This window comes from Phyllobates terribilis, unplaced genomic scaffold (genome assembly GCF_046119375.1).
Source record: "Phyllobates terribilis strain yellow unplaced genomic scaffold, ASM4611937v1 Scaffold_4__5_contigs__length_816908805, whole genome shotgun sequence".
Taxonomy (NCBI): domain Eukaryota; kingdom Metazoa; phylum Chordata; class Amphibia; order Anura; family Dendrobatidae; genus Phyllobates; species Phyllobates terribilis.
The window spans coordinates 619,330,160-619,353,661 of NW_027362764.1; the positions used below are offsets into that span (position 1 = coordinate 619,330,160).

General features: G+C 45.8%; 1 protein-coding gene across 2 annotated transcripts in view; it reads left to right on the forward strand.

Moving 5' to 3' along the window:
• Window positions 1-23,502, forward strand: part of RP1 (RP1 axonemal microtubule associated) — a 1,013,486-nt gene that overhangs the window by 627,180 nt on the left and 362,804 nt on the right. For both annotated transcript variants that reach the window (XM_073679301.1, XM_073679302.1), the window contains exons 33-34: window positions 3,378-3,597; window positions 10,620-10,774. In XM_073679301.1, coding sequence (XP_073535402.1) covers window positions 3,378-3,597; window positions 10,620-10,774 — 375 coding nt within the window. The remainder of the gene's footprint in view (window positions 1-3,377; window positions 3,598-10,619; window positions 10,775-23,502) is intronic.

The window sequence follows — 23,502 nt, forward strand, 5'->3', positions numbered from 1 at the left end:
AAGTCTAGAATGTGTATGGCAGGAAGGACACGTTTTATATGATTAGAAAACATAAATTAACTGCCGGTATTATACTTTTTATTGAATCGTTAAACAGCATTCACTGCAGACTATCCTAGGCCTAATCACTACATGCCATTCACTGTGCATGTGAAAAGCACTTGTATCCCAGCCTTTACATTAAGCATTGATCCCAGGCTTAAGGATTAATCCCAGCCTTGCTCTTTGTCCAGATGGCTGCTCAGAATTATGTTTCATTTGCTTGTCCAGGACTAGGGCTGTTGTCACCACAAGGCAAACCTAGGAAGATGGCAACGAACATTAGACTTGGATGGGCCAGCGATAATCTGGAAAACATTCTCTATACTTGTCAAGTAAAGGGTGAAGTAGACAGGGTCCAACACACATGCACCTAAAAACTCAAAGGCTGAAAGGGGCAAAAGAGAAACAATTCAAAAAACATTTGTCGTGCACCCCCTCCCTATCCATAGAACTATTCCTGCTTGCTTGGTAATGTATGAACTATTAGTAGTAGTAGTATAATATATCATATACAGTAAGTTACTCCAATTTAATTAAAAAAAAAATCAAACAAAAGTATAAATACACACAATAAATATTTTGAGATACATAATGTGAGGAGCTGCCCACTTACTAAAGACTATGATACTTTTCCAGCAACGGACCACCATTTTTGTCAATATTATTATTGTGTGTTATTAGTGATTTACTTGTTATGTTTTATATAGTTCTGCTTACTTGTCAGTATGTGCACTATATTCACTTGTAAAATGTCCAGCATTCCTCTAATCTGTATCTCAGGACATCTTTATCTCAGGAGTCCATTGTTTCAACAGCCAATGGTCTCATTAGGTGAGTTTGGATTGAGACACAGTGGAGCCGTCACCACAGGGGGTCTTGCAGGCAGTCTCAGATGAAGGCTTCTAGAATATTCTTCATTGCTTTTTGGCTTACAGTGAATGCTTGAGGGGGAGGGTGATCACTTCTGACCTGGGAGGGGACTGATCCCAGGGAAAGAAAGGAGAGTCATGGTTTAGAGAGAGTTGTGTGGAAAGATTGAAGGAAGAGGATGGAGACCGTGGACTTGGAAGGATGAATGGATAAACTTGTTACCATTATGGATTATGTCGTTTAGATTTACACTTTCTTAAAAGGACTGCTGCTACTGGCTACCTGTGCTTTCATCGTTTTATCTGCCGTCTAGAGGATTGTGGCCTGTGGCTACAGACTATACTGGCTGGAGATATGAAATCTGTGGGCCGACCAAAAGTTGGGAGACAGTGATTATGGCCTTATACAAAGCCAGTGGAACTACTGAACCCAGATTGGGAATTTGAGGACTGAGAGAACTGTATTTTGGCCATTTACTTGGAATTGCTGCATTACCATGGAGGTGGTTAATAAAATATTGTTGTATTGTTAACCTGCCTAGGTGATTACTTACAACCCACAACCTCAGATCTTTACACATAACTACACAGTAAAAATAAAATTTAAAAGTTAATAGTAAAAACAAGGAACGATGAAAGCAAGGGGAGGCCGATGAGATGCATGAAATAATGAAAATTATATTATAAAACAAAGAGTAGCCATCAGATGACAGAATACTATCAAGGAGTAATGATAACAGGTATGTGTAGGCACATATATATATATATCCCCAGAGTTAATTACAATGCAATTCTGCAAGTTAGATATATGGAGATTTGTAATGCACAAAAAATAAAATCAGTAGTGAAAAAAATGAAGATACATTAAAATCAGACATAGCCCAAAAAAATAATAATAGACTGCGTCACCTCATTGCTTTCCACCTCAGACCTCAACGCGCGTTTCAACCCTACTTCAACTGGTACTCCTTAGTTGTATTCTGTCATCTGGTGGTTTCCTTCTGTATTGTAATCTTAGGGCTCATACTCATCTGCGTTTAAATCAGATGAGTGCAATCCGAAAAAAAATCGGATTGCACTATGACTAATGTTATTGAATGATTGTGTTCATCTACGATTTTTTTCAAAGCTCGGATCGGACTGAGAAAAAAATCGCAGCATGCTGCAAGTGGCTGCGTATATCGGACAAGACTCGCTAATGCAAGTCGATGGATGCAAGAAAAAAAATTGCACGGCACACGGACCATGCGTGTGCAGTGCGATTTTTACGCACCCATCTCATAGGAAACCCAACATTTCATCAGCCAAGTACAGTAAATTCACAGCGTGCACCATCAGAATAGCATAGATAGAATAGACATAATAGATAGAAAGAGGTCATTGAGATATATATGTAATTAGTGCAGTGTGTGTAGCTTACTGTACATGTATTTAGCTAATAATTAAATATGTTTTAAAAAATAGCGTGGTATCCCCCTTATTTTTATTAACCAGCTGAGGGAAAGCAGACAGCTGGTCTTAATAGTCTGGGAAGAGGGCAATAAACATGGAGCTTCCCATGCTATTAATATCAGCTCACAGCTGTCTACTTAGCTTTTGCTGGTTATTAAAAATAGGGGGGACCCAACATCATTTTTTGGGGGGTCCCCCCTTTTTAATAACCAGTAAAGGCAGAGTAGACAGCTGTGAGCTGATGTTAGTAGCCTGGGAAGCTTGCTTCCCAGACTATTAAGACCAGCTGTCTGCTTTCCCACAGCTGGTTAATAAAAATAAGGTGGACGTCACACCCTTTTTTTTAATTTATTTATTAGCTAAATACATCTACAGAAAAATATACATGCACAACACTGATTAGAGAACTCACTGACATATTTCTTTCTATCAACTATCTCTGTCCATATCAATATTTAAGATTGTTTTATTTGTTAGAATTACTGTATGTAAAAGCTGATGTTAAAAACTCATTGCATACGCATGTCATACGATGCTACTTGATAAAAATTGCATTGTACTCGCACGACAATAGCATGACACTCATTCTACTTTTCAGGAACAACATCGGAGCGATTTTATTTAGGCTGACGGGTGTGAGCCCTTATTTTATTTATTTTGTGTCTATCATCGACCTCTTTCTTTCATCGTTCCTTGTTTTTACTAATAAATGTAATTATTACTGTGTAATTGTGTGTTTCAATAAAATATTTATTGTGTTTATATATACACATTTGTCTGATTTTATTAAATTGTAGCAACATTTATCTGATATATTAGGCTTTTTCAATGTGATTTTATCTATATTGGAAGGAATTACTTTTTGTATTATAGGCTTTTTCTCTCTCTTCCTATTAGTACTAGTAGTATTATAAGAACGAGGTTAGATCTTAAAGACTTGTCAGTTTCAGAGAATTATATGTTATATTTCACAATTGAATTGACTTCACTAATTTTATGCAAAAAAAAAAACAGATAACCATCAAAGATATTGGAGAAATATATAAGCTGCGCCTTGTCTGCGATCACTTACCCACTGCACCAGGATGGCATTTGGAAAGCATTCAAATGGTGAATCAAGAAACCAAACAGGACATGCAGTTTGACTGTAACTCTTGGCTCCATGTGGATAGTGAAGTAGAGGAAGCCATAAAAGAATTTCGGGTGATCAGTAATCAACAAGAACTTTTACCTGGTAAATATAAATGAGACTACATTAAATATTAGAATGTTACTGGAATTATTGTTAAAATCAGAGGCATTGCAAGGGTCTTAAAATATCACGGGCCAAAGTCCCAAGGAATAAGTCTCTGCATATGCTACCATTCCCTGGCCACCTAAAGTCAAAATATAGACTTATATAGTTATCATGTAACACTGTGGCTGCTATTCCAGGACTAGATCATATCTACATACTGTTCTGCACAAAACTCGCTATACAAAGACCATTATTATCAATAATACCAACATACTAGGCCGTAATAATACTGCCACGCTATATAACACCTACCATTGCCACTACACAGTGAATACAGTGGGTATGGAAAGTATTCAGACCCCTTTAAATTTTTCACTCTTTGTTTCAATGCAGCCATTTGGTAAATTCTTAAAAGTTAATTTTTTCTCATTAATGTATACTCTGCACCCCATCTTGACTGAAAAAAAAACAGAAATGTAGAAACTTTTGCAAATTTATTAAAAAAGAAATACTGAAATATCACATGGTCATAAGTATTCAGACCCTTTGCTCAGTATTGAGTAGAAGCACCCTTTTGAGCTAGTACAGCCATGAGTCTTCTTGGGAATGATGCAACACGTTTTTCACACCTGGGTTTGGGGATCCTCTGCCATTCTTCCTTTCAGATCCTCTCCAGTTCCGTCAGGTTGGATGGTGACCGTTGATGGACAGCCATCTTCAGGTCTCTCCAGAGATGCTCAATTGGGTTTAGGTCAGGGCTCTGGCTGGGCCAGTCAAGAATGGTCACAGAGTTGTTCTGAAGCCACTGCTTTGTTATTTTAGCTGTGTGGTTAGGGTCATTGTCTTGTTGGAAGGTGAACCCTCGGCCAAGTCTGAGATCCAGAGCACTCTGGAAGAGGTTTTCATCCAGGATATCTTTGTACTTGGCCGCATTCATGTTTCTTTCAATTGCAACCAGTTCTCCTTAGCATGATGCTGCCACCACCATGTTTCACTGTTGAGATTGTATTGGGCAGGTGATGAGCAGTGCCTGATTTTCTCCACACATACCACTTAGAATTATCACCAAAAAGTTTCAGTCAAGATGAGGTGCAGAGTGTACTTTAATGAGAAAAAAAAGAACTTTTTAGAATTTACCAAATGGCTGCAATGAAACAAAGAGTGAAAATTTTAATGGGGTCTGAATACTTTCCGTACCCACTGTACATAACACTTCTACAGAACAAAACATGCTGTACAAAAAACAAAGACAAATTACCAATGATAAAACCACACACATTCCACTACTAAGTGACTAAACTGTACCATTAAGCTGTCACTTAATAAAAACAAACACAATAAAATAGACCAATGTACCACAATACAGTGACTGTACAGCTGTAGATACCAGTTCTGCAGACAGTATTGCAGTGCAGTTTTATATAGTGACTAACAGGTGATGTCTTTCTGATTGGGGTCACTTGCTTTCTTCATCCTTTTCCATTTGGCTCAGACCGCCATGTGAACTTCTTGATGACTTTCATCTGCAGAATTTGTAACATAGACCACATTTCCAGCATCATCTTCACCTATTCCAAACCTGAACATCCTGCTCCTCAAGAGACTAGACAATTGCATACCATGAAGACAATGACCTGCACCTTTTTAGAGCTATTCTTTTCTTTGTATGGTTCAAGTAGTAATGCCGCCTGTTGTACCCGATTAAAACAAATCACTTTTCTAATATGATTTAATTAAAAATTCCCTATTGTTCCCTCTCTCCCTCTTTACTCTATCTTCCTGGCTTTTTTTTTATTTCCGTTTCATGACGTTTTGTTTGCGAATTCTCAGTGCATGCTGGGATACTCCAGCGGTCACTGCTCCGGTCCCTGTCCCCTCCCTGAAGCGAAGTGTCATCAGTGATGTCCGTTTCATGGGCCGAACTAGTGCTTGCTCTACTGAGCATGTGTCGGTTGTCAATTCCATCACATGCTCAGTATGAGCTACATGCTAACAGTGCTATAATTCTTTTGAATGCACAGTGACAGTGCGCTCCCTCGCTGGCTCTAATGATAAGTAATGAACCAGCAAGACAGTGTAAAATACCATATTAGAACAGCAATTAGATTATTGCGCTAAATAGATAATTAGGATTATATTTAACTTTAGTTTGGAACCACCCTTTTAACAGAAAGGTGTTCATTATATAGGCTCATACTTTACTTGCTTGTCAGAAATTCTGTAATCAAGTTTCTCATTAATACTGTTCAGAAAAGCAAAGTCTATGAACTTAGCACCCTGAACAGGATATTACCATTGTATACTAATGCTATTTTCCTGTTGTTTGCCCACGCAGTGATCATGGGATACTGATGGGTTACCATGGCAGCTTGAGGTCAGCTAAAGACTTCTGTACACTGGGCTTCATAAGAGGCCATTTACACTATATACTACAATACTGTGCATTGCTGTATATATAAGAAAAATAATGTAAAAAATAAAAAAAATCTAAAAAAATATACATTTAAACAAAATGAAAATTTGAATCACTTCCCTTTATCTTATTTTAAAATAAAGAAATAAAAGAATAAACATATCTGGTACCCCAGCATCTGTTAAAGCCTAATCTAAAATCAAAATATAAAAAGTATGCCAAAAAAAGAAAATCCAAAAACCAGTTACAGAATTGCATTTTTTGACCAATTCACCCAAAATGGATTTTTTTTCCATTTTGTTTTCAGTACATTGTATTGTAAAATGTATTTCCAAATTTAAATATGTCCATCAAAAATAAGCCCTCATTTGGCTATTTCAATGGAAAAATAAAAAAAAGTTAAAAAGAGGCGGAAATAACGGAAGCACAGAAACAGAAAAATCTCTTGGACTTTAAATGGTTAAGGCTATGTGCCCATGTAGCAGATTTGATGCAGAGCGTTTTTGCCTCTCTCTGGCAGAAAAAAATGCACGCAGATTTACATGCCTTTTTTCTGCCAGAGAGAAGTGTTTTTTCAGCGTTTTTACATGCGTTTTCGTATGCGTTTTTTCAAGCAGTTTTCCAAGCGATTTTGAGCATCACTTGGAAAAGTGCTTGACAAGTTGGTCACACAATATAAATCCATGCAACCCGCATGGATTTATAATGTGTGAACAATTGATGCTTTAAATGCAGCATCTATAGTAAAAAAAAGCAGAATTAAAGCGTTAAAAACAAAAAAATAACCTGTATATTCACCTCTCCGGTCTCCTCCAGTCTGCTCCCGGCCGCATCCTCTCTCTTCGGCGTCCCGCAGTGTACTGTCAGGACCTGCGGTGACGTCATTTAGTCAGCTGATGGTGACGCGACCATCACCTGACCACCGACGTCAGCGGTCGCGTGACCATCAGTTGACTAAATGACGTCACCGCAGGTCCTGACAGTACACCACGGGACGCCAAGGAAAGAGGACGTGGCCGGGAGCAGACTGGAGAAGACCGGAGAGCAGATCGGGGGCCGCCGGAGAGGTGACTATACAGGTTTTGTTTATTTTTAACTTTTTTATTTCTTTTGTTCATCGCGTGGTAGCCGGGATGAAGAGGAGTTGTAGTCTCCTCTTCATCCCGGGTACCACACGCACCGCGATTACGCTGCAAATTCGCGGCCATTGAATTTAATTGAAACGCAGCAAATCCACATATACCTGCGGGTTTGCTGCGTTTCAATGTTCCTCAATGGCCGCGAATTTGCAGCGTAATCGCGGTAGAAATGGTCATGCTGCATTTTGCAATGCAATGCGAATTCGGCGCGCAAATTAGCGCATCATGTGCACAGCACATCTGAATTCACATTGCTTTGCATGGCAGACGGTTTTACCAGCGTTTTCGCTGTGTTTTCGCAGCTGCAAAAACGCTACAAAAACGCTACGTGGGCACATGGCCTAAGTCTGAATTCAGGTGACCTGCGGTTGGTCCAGGCATTGCAGTCCGTATACAGACTATTGCAGTCCATATACAGACCATGAAAGATGGACATCTCAATTTAATCTAATAGTCTGAGCATGCAAATAATTTTAATATGTTTGCAAATATATCCAAGAACTGGCATAAATTGATCAGACTGCTCATCTGTCCAGTATATGTCACAGATAATTAGTTACATAGAAGTAGACAGACAGACAGCAAAATAAAGACATGTTGCATGTCAGTTTTTCTGTGGATTTGCTGCAGATTTCACCCTTTTCACGACAAGTGAGGAAATCTGCACCGTATAGATGGCATTTGCTGAATCTGCTGCTATTTAGCCTGTACCTTATTGCGCTGCAGATTTTCTGCATGCAAATCCTCATGGAAAATCTGCCCCAAAAGAGGCAAACTCAAAGATGTTTTTAATAACAGCATTTGCTTTTGTAAAGAAATGGCATTTTTACTTTGTCGTTATCAGCCTTTATTCCAGCACCTATTTACATGAAAAAATTTGGGGGAAAAATAGAGCAATATGTTAGTCACTTAGATGTCTAATTTATAAGATTTTTGTTGCTTTTCTGTGTATTTTAGGTGCCTAGTTTGCACAAAATACATGTGCTCCAGCCATGAGTTGCTGTTAATCAATATGTATAAGTGTAAAAAAAAGTGTAAACCGTTTTAAAAGGACTTCAGCGCTATTTGCACTATTTTTGTTGTTAGATTATGAAAAGGGATTTCTAAAGAAGCACTCCCATCAATTTTTTTATCCTCTTAATATGTTGCAGTGATTATATTATACAGCACTGTGTACTTGCAATTGCTCATTTTACCTTTCTACCCAGCTAATTTTTCTCTTTTCTCTGCTCTATGAAGAAACAGGAAGTCTCTTGTCCCTGCATTTATCATCCCCCTCTTCAACACCTGATCTAGCTGCTCCTTCCCCCCTGCTAGGGACCTTTGCAGTGATTCAGGAGTCATGCAGGAAAAATTGACCTCCTGTTTTTACATAGAGCTTAGAAGGATTCAGCCAGTCAGTTTTTAACCATATGTCAGATCTAGTGGAAAAGGAAAATTAACTGGATAGAAAGGCAAAATGAGCAATTGTTAGTACACAGTGCTTTATAATATCATGATTGCAGTATATAAAGAAAATATTTTGATGGGAGGAGTGCTTCTTTAATATGTTAATGGATAAGGACTCCAAAAATTAAAAATAACAAACTCAGCACTGTTTCTTGTCTGCTGTCTGTGATTTAGTTGCTAGGTGTCATGACTACTACACATGATCAGTATAGCCAAACTCATGGCTCATGGGTGATGCCAAGGTAATGAGTACATATCATTAAACGCAGTAATTGGCTGCAGTGGTCATGTGCTCTATAATCAAGACATCACCGTTCAGTCTGACTACAAAGAACCGGAGCAGCCGTGGAGAGACAACACTAGAGCAAAGGTACAGGTGCATCTCGCTAAATTAGAATATTATCAAAAAGTTAATTTATTTCAGCTCTTCAATGCAAAAAGTGAAACTCCTATATTATATAGAGTCATTACAAACAGAGTGATCTCTTTCAAGTGTTTATTTCTGTTAATGTTGATGATTATGGCTTACAGCCAATGAAAACAAAAAAGCCATTACCTCAGTAAATTAAAATAATTAACAAAAACCACCTGCAAAAATTTCCTAAGCATTTAAAAAGGTCCTTAGTCTGTTTCAGTAGGCTCCACAATCATGGGGAAGACTACTAACTTGACAGATGTCCAGAAGGCAGTCACTGACAAACTCCACAAGGTCCCAGAGTTCCAATTTTCATTTGGAAATCAAGTTCCCAGAGTCTGGAGGAAGAGGGGAGAGGCACAATCCAAGCTGCTTGAGGTCTAGTGTGAAGTTTCCACAATCAGTGATGGTTTGGGAGCCATGTCATCTGCTGGTGTAGGTCCACTATGTTTTATCAAGACCAAAGTCAGCGCAGCCGTCTACCAGGAAATTTTAGAGCACTTCATGCTTCCCTCTGCCGACAAGCTTTTGGAGATGGACATTTCATTCTCCAGCAGGACTTGGCACCTGTCCACACTGCCAAAAGTACCAATACCTGGTTTAAAAACAACAGTATCACTGTGCTTGATTGGCCAGCAAACTCGCCTGACCTTAACCCCATAGAGAATCTATGGGATATTGTCAAGAGGAAGATGGAGACACCAGACCCAACAATGTAGAGGAGCTGAAGGCTGATATCAAAGCAACCTGGGCTTCCATAACACCTCAGCAGTGCCACAGGCTGATCGCCTCCATGCCACGCCGCATTGATGCACTAATTGATGCAAAAGGAGCCCCGACCAAGTATTGAGTACATTTACTGAACATACATTTCAGTAGGCCAAAATTTCAGATTTTAAAAACATTTTTCAAGCTGTTATAAAGTATTCTAATTTACTGAGATAATGAGTTTTGTGTTTTCATTGGCTGTAAGCCATAATCATAAACATTAACAGGAATAAACACTTGAAATAGATCACTCTGTTTGTAATGACTCTATATAATAAATGAGTTTCACTTTTTGTATTGAAGAACTGAAATAAATTAACTTTTTGATGATATTCTAATTTAGTGAGATGCACCTGTAAGTAAATATAGTTGAGTTTCGTATATTTAACCTCAACAAACCCTATCAGTAAAAAAGAATGAATTCTAATAAAACACTTTTTTGTATGGCTAAGATAGAAATGAGCTGCATGGTGTAATTGTTTGCACACTTAAAAAATAAGGTTCACGTCTAAGTGTACTCCACACAACAGAAAGCTGTCCACTGGGAAAATGAGTATATGACAGCCAGACGCTGTAAAAATTTGGAAAATTTATGAATAGTTTTACTCTGAATTCACTCCCAGATATACTAAACTTTCAAGAATGTGAATTTCCAATTTTGTAATTTCTTTTCTTTTTGTAAATGAATTTGGATGAGATCATGTTCTGACAAAAGCATCTGTTGTTGAGGAAGAATTGCAGACTTTATCCTTACTACAATAAGAGTTATATTAACTCCCAAGAATTACATATGTTGTTTACTTGTCTAGTGACTTTCTGAATCATTTCCTTTCAGTTAATCAGTATATAGTGTCTGTGCACACTGGTGATCATTGGGGAGCCGAGACATTGGCTAATGTCTATATAACTCTCTACGGAGAGCGAGGAGACTCGGGTGCAAGAAAACTGCAGAAATCATCCGTCCCTGGAGACAAATTTACACGAAACAAGGTAAACTTGGGTTTTAATACTCAACGGTGTTATTTCCTTTATATATGCTGTGCGCCAAAGTAGTGAGTGACTTCATTACTGTATTAATAGGATATTACAACATACAGTCCTTACAAACAACTCCAGAAATCCAAACAATGTGTCACTTCAGTTTTTAGCCCAAAGATCGCAAGAAATTGTATCCACTGTAGACAGCATGCCATAGGCTTAAGGACAGTGGTGTAACTAGAGTCTGATAGGCCCTGGTGCAAAATTTGGACCTGGGCTCCCCGGCATGTTGGTCAGATGTATGGGCCCTTATAGCATTCTAAATCCTATAAAGATATATGTGTTCGCCCCCCCACCTCTTCATTATGTAGTAATGCCCTTCATCCTGTACTAATGTTAGTCGAACCTTTGCCCCTTTAAGGTATACATGTCCCCCATCCTGGTACTCTTCCTGATATATATGTCCCCCATCCGGGGCCCCTTTCTGGTATACAGTACAGACCAAAAGTTTGGACACACCTTCTCATTTAAAGATTTTTCTGTATTTTCATGACTTTGAAAATTGTACATTCACACTGAAGGCATCAAAACTATGAATTAACACATGTGGAATTATATACTTAACAAAAAAGTGTGAAACAACTGAAAATATGTCTTATATTCTAGGTTCTTCAAAGTAGCCACCTTTTTGCTTTGATGACTGCTTTGCACACTCTTGGCATTCTCTTGATGAGCTTCAAGAGGTAGTCACCGGAAATGGTCTTCCAACAATCTTGAAGGAGTTCCCAGAGATGCGTAGCACTTGTTGGCCCTTTTGCCTTCACTCTTCGGTCCAGCTCACCCCAAACCATCTCGATTGGGTTCAGGTCTGGTGACTGTGGAGGCCAGGTCATCTGGCGTAGCACCCCATCACTCTCCCTCTTTGTCAAATAGCCCTTACACAGCCTGGAGGTGTGTTTGGGGTCATTGTCCTGTTGAAAAATAAATGATGGTCCAACTAAACGCAAACCGGACGGAATAGCATGCCGCTGCAAGATGCTGTGGTAGCCATGCTGGTTCAGTATGCCTTCAATTTTGAATAAATCCCCAACAGTGTCACCAGCAAAGCACCCCCACACCATCACACCTCCTCCTGCATGCTTCACGGTGGGAACGAGGCATGTATAGTCCATCCGTTCACCTTGTCTGCGTCGCACAAAGACACGGTGGGTGGAACCAAAGATCTCAAATTTGGACTCATCAGACCAAAGCACAGATTTCCTTTGGTCTAATGTCCATTCCTTGTGTTCTTTAGCCCAAACAAGTCTCTTCTGCTTGTTGCCTGTCCTTAGCAGTGGTTTCCTAGCAGCTATTTTACCATGAAGGCCTGCTGCACAAAGTCTCCTCTTAACAGTTGTTGTAGAGATGTGTCTGCTGCTAGAACTCTGTGTGGCATTGACCTGGTCTCTAATCTGAGCTGCTGTTAACCTGCGATTTCTGAGGCTGATGACTCGGATAAACTTATCCTCAGAAGCAGAGGTGACTCTTGGTCTTCCTTTCCAGGGGCGGTCCTCATGTGAGCCAGTTTCTTTGTAGCGCTTGATGGTTTTTGCAACTGCACTTGGTGATACTTTCAAAGTTTTCCCAATTTTTCGGACTGACTGACCTTCATTTCTTAAAGTAATGATGGCCACTCGTTTTTCTTTACTTAGCTGCTTTTTTCTTGCCATAATACAAATTCTAACAGTCTATTCAGTAGGACTATCAGCTGTGCATCCACCTGACTTCTGCACAACATAACTGATGGTCCAAATTCCATTTATAAGGCAAGAAATCCCACTTATTAAACCTGACAGGGCACACCTGTGAAGTGAAAACCATTTCCGGTGACTACCTCTTGAAGCTCATGAAGAGAATGCCAAGAGTGTGTAAAGCAGTCATCAAAGCAAAAGGTGGCTACTTTGAAGAACCTAGAATATAAGACATATTTTCAGTTGTTTCACACTTTTTTGTTAAGTATATAATTCCACATGTGTTAATTCATAGTTTTGATGCCTTCAGTGTGAATGTACAATTTTCAAAGTCATGAAAATACAGAAAAATCTTTAAATGAGAATGTGTGTCCAAACTTTTGGTCTGTACTGTATATGTCCCCATTCCTCGTATATATGTTTCCTATCCTGGTATATATGTTCCCAATGCTGGGCCTCTTCCTGGTATATATGTTCCCTGTTCTGTCTTTGCATTACAAAAAAACATCACTGCTATGTGACTCCAATTCCTGGCACACCGATATACACTGTAGGCCTCTGATTGGTCAGTGGTGTGCAGGGAGCCGGAGAGTCCAAGGACACACACCCACCTGATGTAGGCGCTGTTGTCGGCGAGCCTCCCTCCAGCATGAGCCAGTTTGCGGTCACACACTCTGCGACTGCGATCATTATGCCCCTGCGATCATTATGGCCCTGCTTAAGGAGGTTTTTCAGCATGTAAAATGTATTTATAAATTCTCTGAGAAGTTAAAAATTGATCCCTTTCAATCCACACAATTGAGCATCCTTTCACTGTAGACAACTGTTTGCTAAAGTCCTACTAATACAATCCCTTCCCGTTCTATCCCCTTTAAATTGGCCTTCTACTACCACTGGATTAAGCTCCATACCGTTTATGTGGACTCTCTGGCCTGGGTTCCAATCTGTCAAGTCTCTTCACGTTTCTGACACGGCCCCTGGGGCCGTGGGGTACTTGGTAACCGGGCCGGTCCTTTCTATTGGGGTAGTCATGGTGGCAGTGACCCGGGCCATGGCCCAGGACGGTCAATAAAGAAAAGTCAATTGGGGAAATAAAGTTTTGGGGATAATGTTCGTGACGCCACCCGTGGTATGCGGCTAAAGGGGGGCCGCCGCTGCGGTGCAGATCCACTGGGGCTGATGGTGACACAGCAGAGATAGTGCAGCTCTCCATGGGCAGAGCTAAGCTCCAGGGCAGTATATGGTGATTGGTGCGTCACCTGCCTTGCACCACACCAGCAACATCTATTTCACCAATCAGGCAAGGACACAGTGGGGTGCAGTCTTCAAGTATTTACTCACAGTTGTCAAGCTGCTCCAGGTTACAATGACCAGATTATAATCGCCCACGTCGTCCTGTGTCCTCCGGGGAAGTGATCCAGCCAACTCTCAGATAACTTAGAAGCACTTGCATGGGACCCCTTTCTGTGTACCTCTCCAGGTCATCTCTCTCTCTGCACTGGCTCTCGCCCTCCTGCCCTGCGCCTCACACACAGTGTCCCGAGCCAGTGGCCGCGGGGCTTGTCGGGCGACGTGCGGTCTGTCCCCTTGGTCCTATATGGCCACCTTTTCAGCGATTATGTGTGGATTTTGGCTACGGCACATGAAGATACCGCAACCTCCGGTTTGCTAGCTGAGCCTTAAAGTACTCCACTAGTCTGGGGCCGGTCCCCTCCTGCAGCCTTGATCCCTCCACGGTCAGCGTGAATTTGGGCGCATGGGTTGCATCCCGCACTCGCCGTGCCCCTAGGATCCTTTCTGTCTCTGGAGCCTTTCCCACTGCTCCTGTGTTTTCTCCTCACTCTCCTCCTGCTGGGGCCCTCTGACTGGGCCCCTTCGCCGTCAGGACCATACGCCACACGGTCCTCACTCACTGAACTCACTCCTCAGAAGAACTGAACTCCTGCTCCAAGCACTGGAACAGGAGACTGGCCCACAGCCAGAACTCTCCACAGAACTCCTTCTAGATGTTTCTACCTTTGCTTTTATACTCCTCTTTCAGTGCTCCCCTAAGCTACTTCCTCCACCCACCTCCTCTACTTAGTTCCACCCTCCTAACAGGGACCAGGCCTGTGCTCTCTCTTTGAAGCTATCTGGACCTTCCCTTAGGAGTGGTGTAGTGTTGGATGTGAGTGTTTGGGTCCCGGGTAGTGCTCCTGACGCGCCCCTGGGCCTGTGTCGCGCTGCGTTGCGCACGCGGGAGCTTACCCGGAGCCGGATCTCTTGAGGGTTGTAGTCTCGTGGCGGCGACCCGGTCCGTGCCCAGGGAGTCAAACTGAGCGGCGATGTACTAGCAGTAGATGGTTGGTGACTACGCCACCCGTTGAATGCAGCTATGGAGCTGCCGCTGCAGGGCAGACCGCTGAGGCCGGTGGAAGGATGGTGCAGCGTGGATGGTATAACCCCCAACGGGAGGGGTATGGCCTCAGGGCAGCCGACGTGGATGATGGGGGTAGCAGGAACCACTCAGAGACGGTGCGGTGTAGTTCAGGGTCTTTACTGGTGACAAAGATAGACCCTCCCGGAGTACTTGCTAGTGATAGGGGCCTGGTCAGTCCTTGAGCAGATGGGATCTCCCCTGGCCAGGCGGAGTTGTAGGCCTTCCCAACTAACTGTACTCTTCTGGCTACCTTGCTAGAGGCGGGAATAAGTAGCCCACGTCCCTGAGTGTACCGTGTGGTGCTCACCCGTATGGCCGGTGACTCGGGGCCTTCTAATGGCTTCCGCTCCACGATGGCGGTGCTGGTCCCACGCGTGTGACCGTGCCTTCGGGCTTCTGGGCCAGAGGACCTGAAATCCTCTGCCGGACGGTTTCTGCTGCTGGGTAGGAGTTAGTCCCCACAGCCTCGGACTCCGGGTCCGGTAAGAAAGCTTCTCAGTCAGGGCGAGCTCTGCAGCTGCCAGCCCCTGACTCCTTGTAACACTGCTCCCCACAGAGCTCCTGATGTTTCTTGCTATGCTGCTTCTCTTCTCTACTCTTGTTCTGTCTTCTTTCTCACTAACCCTGCCTCAGCCCCGGGTTTATATAGGGGAAGTCCTTCCCCTCCCAAGACTGGGCAGGAGGTGTGGCATGCACAGGATCCCTGACCAAAGGACCTCCCACCTGCTCTCAGACGTAATATCTCTATCACTGTGGCAACCAGACCCCTGGGGTGTCACATTCCCCCCTAGTGAAATTTAGTACTCCGGGACTAAACATATTTATATTTTTTTTTTTTTAGAGAAACATAACAAGGTATAACAATAACAATACAATAAGAAAAACACATAAGATGGTTACGGCGTGTCCGCAACCGGGTGCAGTTTTGAAAAGCAAGGTGTCCATTTCACCAAAACAGGGAGACGTAACCAGGTAGGGGCCTGTCCTGCCCCGAGTCCTTAACAGTCTTTAGTCCATCCTGGGTTACGCTCCAACTATGTACAAGGATTCCCGGTAAATCCACCAAGGACTCCTAAAAAGAACTAGAAACACAAAATTATACACAAGCAACTATAAACAAGTAAACATTATAAGATAGCTTAAACATTTAGATCCTCCAACGTGCGGGTAGCTGGCCTCTAGTGGCCCTAGTGGACCTACGGAGCTGACTGTCTGGCCCTGAACTACAGGGTGTAGGAGCTGTCAAGGGTAAACTGGGCAGCTGTCTATGGGCCCTCTGGCTCACTAGGGGTATGGCAGGCTCACTATAAGCAGAGGGTTGATTTTCCGGGTCTGCTTGTGTAGAGTCTTCTGCCTCCTGGACCGGCTGTTCTTCCAGCTCTACCGGTTGCTCCGTAGGTTCTTGGGATGATGGTTGGAGGAAGGTGAGTACGGGTACCACAACTGCACCATTGACTTGAGTCCAAGACCGAGGGAAGTCCCCGAGCACGGTACTAACCATATCTTCCCTTTCCTCTACGGGTCGATGGTCTTCTTGTTCCTCTTCAGGGTTCCTCAGTTGTTCGGGACACTTCTTCAGGTGGTCCCGGGATACAATGGCTGTGGTTTCCCCTCCGTCTTTACTGATGGTACAGACCTTCGGGTTTTCGTGGCTGGAGGGCAGTACGGTGTACGGGTCCTTCTCCCACTGGTCGTCCAACTTGTGGAGCCGTCTCTTCCTCTTCAAGACCTGCTCTCCGGGTACCAGGGGAACAGCGGGAGCATACTGGTTGTAAGTTTTCTCTTGTCTTTCCCTAGCCTGACAGAGACTTCGCTCCATGCTCTCCTGTACTCTCCGGTACTGCTGCTGCCTCTCTGTGTCCCAGTCTGTTTCTGGTGAAGTGTCCTCGGGTGTCAGGACTCCCATTTCCAGGTCAACAGGTAACTTACCAGGTCTTGCCCTCATTAGGTAAGCCGGGGTACAGTTGGTGGAACCTACCGGGATGTGGTTGTATAGGTCCACCAGATCGGGCAACTTTTCAGGCCACAGACTGCGTTCTTCCAGGGGCAATGTTTTTAGAAGATCCATTACCACCTGGTTCATTTTTTCACAAAGTCCATTAGTCTGCGGATGGTAGGGTGTCGTCCTTATCTTCCGGCAGCCATACAGATTGCAGAATTCCTGGAAGACCTCCGCTTCAAAGGCAGGTCCCTGGTCCGTCAGCACTTGGTGCGGGTACCCGTGTGGACGGCAAAAGTGCTGCTGGAAGGCTCTAGCTGCTGTTTGAGCCGTTAAGTCCTTGACGGGGACGACAACCAGAAACCGGGAGTAATGATCCACGATGGTTAACGCGTAGACGTAGCCACTTCTGCTTGGGGTCAGTTTTACATGATCCAAGGCTACCAGTTCCAACGGTTGCCGGGTGACGATGGACTGCAGGGGGGTCTTCTGGCTGGCGCGGTCCTTCCTTCTCAGGTTGCACGGGCCACAGTCTCTGCACCACTTCTCAATGGTTCCCCTCATGCCTACCCAGTGGAATCGCTCGCGCAGCAGGAACTCCAGCTTCTTCCACCCGAAGTGTCCAGCTCCGTCGTGGTATGCCTCCATCACCATGGCTGCGTCTCTTCGTGGCACCACTACTTGCCAGAGTAATTCATGCGTCCGGGAGTTAACCATTCTGCGGCACAACTTCCCTTTGTAAAGGAACAGTCGACTCTTCTCTGCCCATAGTTGTTTGGCTTCCTCCGGAGCGTCTGGTTCAAGGCGAGCCTCCGGCCGAGTCAGCATCTCCTTCACCAGTCGGACGGCAGGGTCGCTGTCTTGCGTTTCCGCCCAGTTGTAGTGAGGTAAGGGGTTCAACGTAGTAGCCTGCTTACTCCTTACCCGGTGGGAATACTGGATAGTCCCATGACGGTGGAACGCAGGGAGTTCAATTTCTTCCAGTCCCTCCGGATCTTCTCCTTCGTCCGGCAGGTTGGGCATCCTGGACAGGGCGTCCGCGTTAGTATTGGAGCGCCCTGCCCGGTATTTGATTATGAACTCGTAGTTGGACAGACGGGCCATCCACCTCTGCTCCAGGGCACCGAGTCTTGCCGTGTCCAGGTGTGTCAACGGGTTGTTATCCGTGTACACGGTGAACCGGGAAGAAGCAAGGTAATGCTTAAAGCGCTCAGTGACTGCCCATACCACGGCCAGGAACTCTAGCTTAAATGAGCTATAATTCTCGGGGTTCCTTTCGGTGGGTCGCAGTTTTCGGCTGGCGTAGGCGATTACTCGTTCTTTCCCCTGCTGGATCTGGGACAGTACGGCTCCTAGCCCGATGTTACTGGCGTCGGTGTAGAGGATGAAGGGTTGGCTATAATCCGGGTACGCCAAGATTTCATCCCCCGTGAGGGCCATCTTCAGCTGGCGGAAGGACTCTTCTTCTAGCTCTTCCCATTTGAAGGGCGGCTTCTGGTTCTTGGCCTTCCGGGACTGGCCTATCAGGAGGTCCTGCATAGGCGCTGCCTTTTTGGTGAAACCGGGAATAAACCTTCGGTAGTAGCCTACCAACCCGAGGAACTGCCGCACTTCTTTTACGCTGGAGGGGCTTGGCCATCCCTTAATTGCGGTGATCTTATCGGGGTCGGGAGCCACTCCGTCAGCGCTCACCACGTGTCCCAGGTACTGCACCTTTGGTTTCAGGAGGTGACACTTGGAGGGTTTCACCTTTAGGCCGTAACTCGCCAGAGCTTCGAACACCTCCGCCAGGTGTTTCAGGTGGTCCTCATAAGTTTTGGAGTATACGATGACATCGTCCAGGTACAACAGGACCGTCTCGAAGTTTCTGTGGCCCAGATAGCACTCCATTAATCGTTGGAAGGTTCCTGGGGCGTTGCAGAGTCCGAACGGCATGCAGGTGAACTCACTAAGTCCCATCGGGGTGGTGAATGCGGTCTTCTCCCGGTCCGCCTCTGCTACAGGAACCTGCCAGTACCCGCTAGTGAGATCCAAGGTAGAGAAGAAGTTAGCAGATCTTAAAGCAGCCAATGACTCCTCTATCCTTGGTAAGGGGTACGCATCCTTGTGTGTGATACGGTTGATTTTCCGGTAATCTACACACATCCTCATGGTGTTGTCTTTCTTTTTGACTAAAACTAGCGGGGCTGCCCAGGGGCTACAGCTATCCCGGATTACCCCAGCCTCCTTCATGTCTCTAAGCATCCCCTTGGCGTGTTGGTAATGTGCAGGGGGTACGGGTCGATACCTCTCTTTTATGGGAGGATGATCTCCCGTGGGGATGCGGTGTTCTACCCCCTTGACTCGCCCGAAGTCTAACGGGTGTTTACTAAACACTCTCTCATACTCTTGAACCACCCGGTAGACTCCCTGTTTCTGGTGGGAGGGAGTGGAGTCAGTTCCCAAGTGTAGTTGCTGACACCAATCCTCCATTACTTTCTTAGAGCCGTTACCTTCCTCCGGGTGAGATGGAGGCAAGGGTTCCACAGACTGTATAGAGTTTTGGTTGATGGTATATAATTTTGCTAGCGTGGCATACCGGGGCAGGTACACTTCCCTCTCCCCGATATTGATTATGCGAACGGGCACCCTCCCATGGCGTACATTGACCACCCCCCGTGCTGTCAAAATGGTGGGCCTACTGTCTGAGTAAACTGGTTCTACCATTGCCTGGTAATCTCTACCTCTCAGACCAATAGCTGCCCGGCACCAAATCATCATTTCGCTTTTTGGGGGCATGGCAATAGGGAAAGGGTCACACATTCTTATGCTACCAATCTCACCGCCGGAGAGTTCCACCTGTTGCCGTCGCATCAGTGCCCGGATCTCTTTCTGGAGCACTCGCTGCTCGCCGGAGCTGGCGTTCTTGGCAACCTGCTGTAGAAGGAAAATCACCTCTGCAAGACAATTCTCAATTACATTAGTTCCTAGAGTTATTTTTGGGTGGCTCTCATGTTTGTCAATGTCTACAATGATCAGTCCCTGTGCTGCCAGTTCGACTCTACCGATTTTGATGGTCACCTCTTTAAATCCGATCTGTGGCACGGGCTGGCCATTGCTGGCGATGATACTCAAGTCGTCGTCAGGGTAGCGGGTAATATCCGAGTCATTCCAGTACTGCTTAAAGAGCACGTACGGGATAGTGGTGACCTGTGACCCGGTGTCCAGTAGGGCACTCATGGGAATGCCATCCAGTACCACAGGCAAGACTGGACGTCCTCCCACATATCTGTCGCGCCAGTTCGATGGGCCTGGTGATCTTTTTCCTGGGGGTTGGCCCTCTACCCCAGGTTGTGCCCGTTTAAAGAACAGTACCTTTCCATATGTCCGGGTTGATTGCAGCGGCGGCAGATGGGTCGTCCGTCCTCGCTGTATCGGTCACTGGGTCTTCCTCTGGCCGGTGGGGTCCTCCTTGGTCGACGCCACGGGATGTCCTCCGGTCCGGATGCCAGCTGGATCTTCACTGGGGTGGAAACCTGTAAAGACTGCACAGTTCGGGTTAGCGCAGCAACGCTCTTAGCTAGCTCTTGGACCTGATGGCGTAGGTCTGGAGCCGGGTCATTGTCCAAAGCCTGCGCATCAGCTCCCACAGGCCCTGCCGACAAGGGCGCCGCCTCCTGGTGGTAAGTGATAGCTGGGCGCCTGTGGGTCACAACGCCACCCAGTGCCGGTTCTCGGAGCACCCGGATGGCTCTGTCCTTGAACTGTGCAAAGTCCAGATGGGGATCCTGTAAGGCCATTGCCCGCAACTGGGTTCGGTGGGCATTGCAATATAAACCCTCTATAAATTGTTCAGTCAACAGCCTGTCCTCGTTTCCCACCCCATCAGGGTCGGTCTGCTTTATGGCCCTCAGGGCCTCTTGTAGGTTTAGTGCATAGTCCCTTATACTCTCATGCGCTCGCTGCTTGCACCCGTAGAATCTAAGCTTAATCTCGGCTGAGGTGCGGGTATCAAAGGTGTCCTTCAGCCGGGTTAGTATCCCTGCGACAGTCTTCCTCCCAGGTGGCCAGGATTTTACTTCCCTTTTGGCTGCCCCGGTTAGTTGGGCCACCAGGATGCTCACTTTTTGCTCTTCTGTGAGGGGGTACACCTGGAAGAGGCTATCCAGCTTTTCTCTAAAGTCATGCAGGGTATGTGACTCCCCTGAGTACTGGGGTAGCCAAGCTGCTCCCGGGATATAGGGCATGGTGAAGGGCATAACTGCAGCAGCGGTGGCGCTGGCGGGGGTTGAGGCAGTGAAGCTCTCCTCCGTATCCGACATCTTCCTCCCCCCTAGTGGACCGTGGCCTACCTTGCGATGATCCTGTTCCGTAGGCCGCGGCTCCGCAGTGGATCGTCAGGGTTGAGGACCTTCCGTCGCGCTCCGGTGACGTCGGCGTCTGCTGGGCTCCTTCCAGGACCTTACGCAACGTCCGGACGTGAGGCGGGGCTTCAGTTCTCGCGCGCTTTCGGAGTCCACGCCCCTCTTCTTCCCGCGCGGCGTCCTCAAGATGGCGTCCAATGGCGGGAAAACTCCACGAATGGCGGGAAGAAGGTCGAAGATGGCGCCGGATGGCGGGAAAACTTCGCGGATGGCGGGAAGAAGGTAGAAGATGGCGCCGGATGGCGGGAAACCTCCACGGATAGCGGGAATCTTCACCACTGGTAAGTTTGAACAGTCTTTGCTTTTCAGGCACGCAGTACCCGGTGGTTGCGGGCACGAAATCCTGCCGACTACGCCAAAGTTGACGCGCCCCTGGGCCTGTGTCGCGCTGCGTTGCGCACGCGGGAGCTTACCCGGAGCCGGATCTCTTGAGGGTTGTAGTCTCGTGGCGGCGACCCGGTCCGTGCCCAGGGAGTCAAACTGAGCGGCGATGTACTAGCAGTAGATGGTTGGTGACTACGCCACCCGTTGAATGCAGCTATGGAGCTGCCGCTGCAGGGCAGACCGCTGAGGCCGGTGGAAGGATGGTGCAGCGTGGATGGTATAACCCCCAACGGGAGGGGTATGGCCTCAGGGCAGCCGACGTGGATGATGGGGGTAGCAGGAACCACTCAGAGACGGTGCGGTGTAGTTCAGGGTCTTTACTGGTGACAAAGATAGACCCTCCCGGAGTACTTGCTAGTGATAGGGGCCTGGTCAGTCCTTGAGCAGATGGGATCTCCCCTGGCCAGGCGGAGTTGTAGGCCTTCCCAACTAACTGTACTCTTCTGGCTACCTTGCTAGAGGCGGGAATAAGTAGCCCACGTCCCTGAGTGTACCGTGTGGTGCTCACCCGTATGGCCGGTGACTCGGGGCCTTCTAATGGCTTCCGCTCCACGATGGCGGTGCTGGTCCCACGCGTGTGACCGTGCCTTCGGGCTTCTGGGCCAGAGGACCTGAAATCCTCTGCCGGACGGTTTCTGCTGCTGGGTAGGAGTTAGTCCCCACAGCCTCGGACTCCGGGTCCGGTAAGAAAGCTTCTCAGTCAGGGCGAGCTCTGCAGCTGCCAGCCCCTGACTCCTTGTAACACTGCTCCCCACAGAGCTCCTGATGTTTCTTGCTATGCTGCTTCTCTTCTCTACTCTTGTTCTGTCTTCTTTCTCACTAACCCTGCCTCAGCCCCGGGTTTATATAGGGGAAGTCCTTCCCCTCCCAAGACTGGGCAGGAGGTGTGGCATGCACAGGATCCCTGACCAAAGGACCTCCCACCTGTTCTCAGACGTAATATCTCTATCACTGTGGCAACCAGACCCCTGGGGTGTCACACTCCCTCCTTACCTGAGAGTGGGGTACCACACCTCTGGCTGAGATGCAGTACGTCTGTGGCAACTGGACCCACAGGAGCGCCACATTTCCTTTGTCCTTAGGATAGATTATCTGATGACCTGTGGTCTTCCCTCTTCACACACAACAGACTATAACATGTCAGTCTGCCAAATGTCAGACCTTAGGTCTGCCTTTGCTGAACACTGGGCTCCAGCCAACTATTAGGAAGGCGTCTTCTGTTTTCCCACATAACCCATCCCATTCTGGGCTAGTCCCAACTATTAACTCTATCTATTCACCAACTAAGTGCATGCAAATTGTCAGACAGTAAAATTCATATTTAAACAGTGCAATTCATTATATAATAACAAATATCTCTTCGAGAGGGTATAGGCAGTACCTCCAGTTCTTTACATGGCTAAACAGAGTGTCTCTCTTGTAAGGAGCCAGAACATCCTGACATTGCACAGTAAGGCTATTAATTATAATGGGAAGTGTGTAATGTTCTATTTCGAAAGTGGTGGTGCCACACAGATATTGAGCACTTGCTGTTGTGTTGTGCCCAGATTACTGCTGACCTTTCATTGAGTTCTAGCACCAATTAACTATTGTGGGACCTTTCTAACAAAAAAAGTATTCTCCAAAGTGGTGATTTTTGTCTTGGATTAACTGTATTTTCTATAGCATTGGCTGCTTTATAGATCTGATTTATTCAGGCAAAACTGATTTTATTTTATGGACAAAGCTATCTAGCAAATTGTGCGTTGGGTGTGTGTTTCCGCGGTGGAAATATGTATGCCGATTGTGTCTCTCATAAGGATGCTCTAGAACAGATGGACAGTTACAGAGATAAAATCAGTCTCTTCTTAGACGCTAAAGGCCAA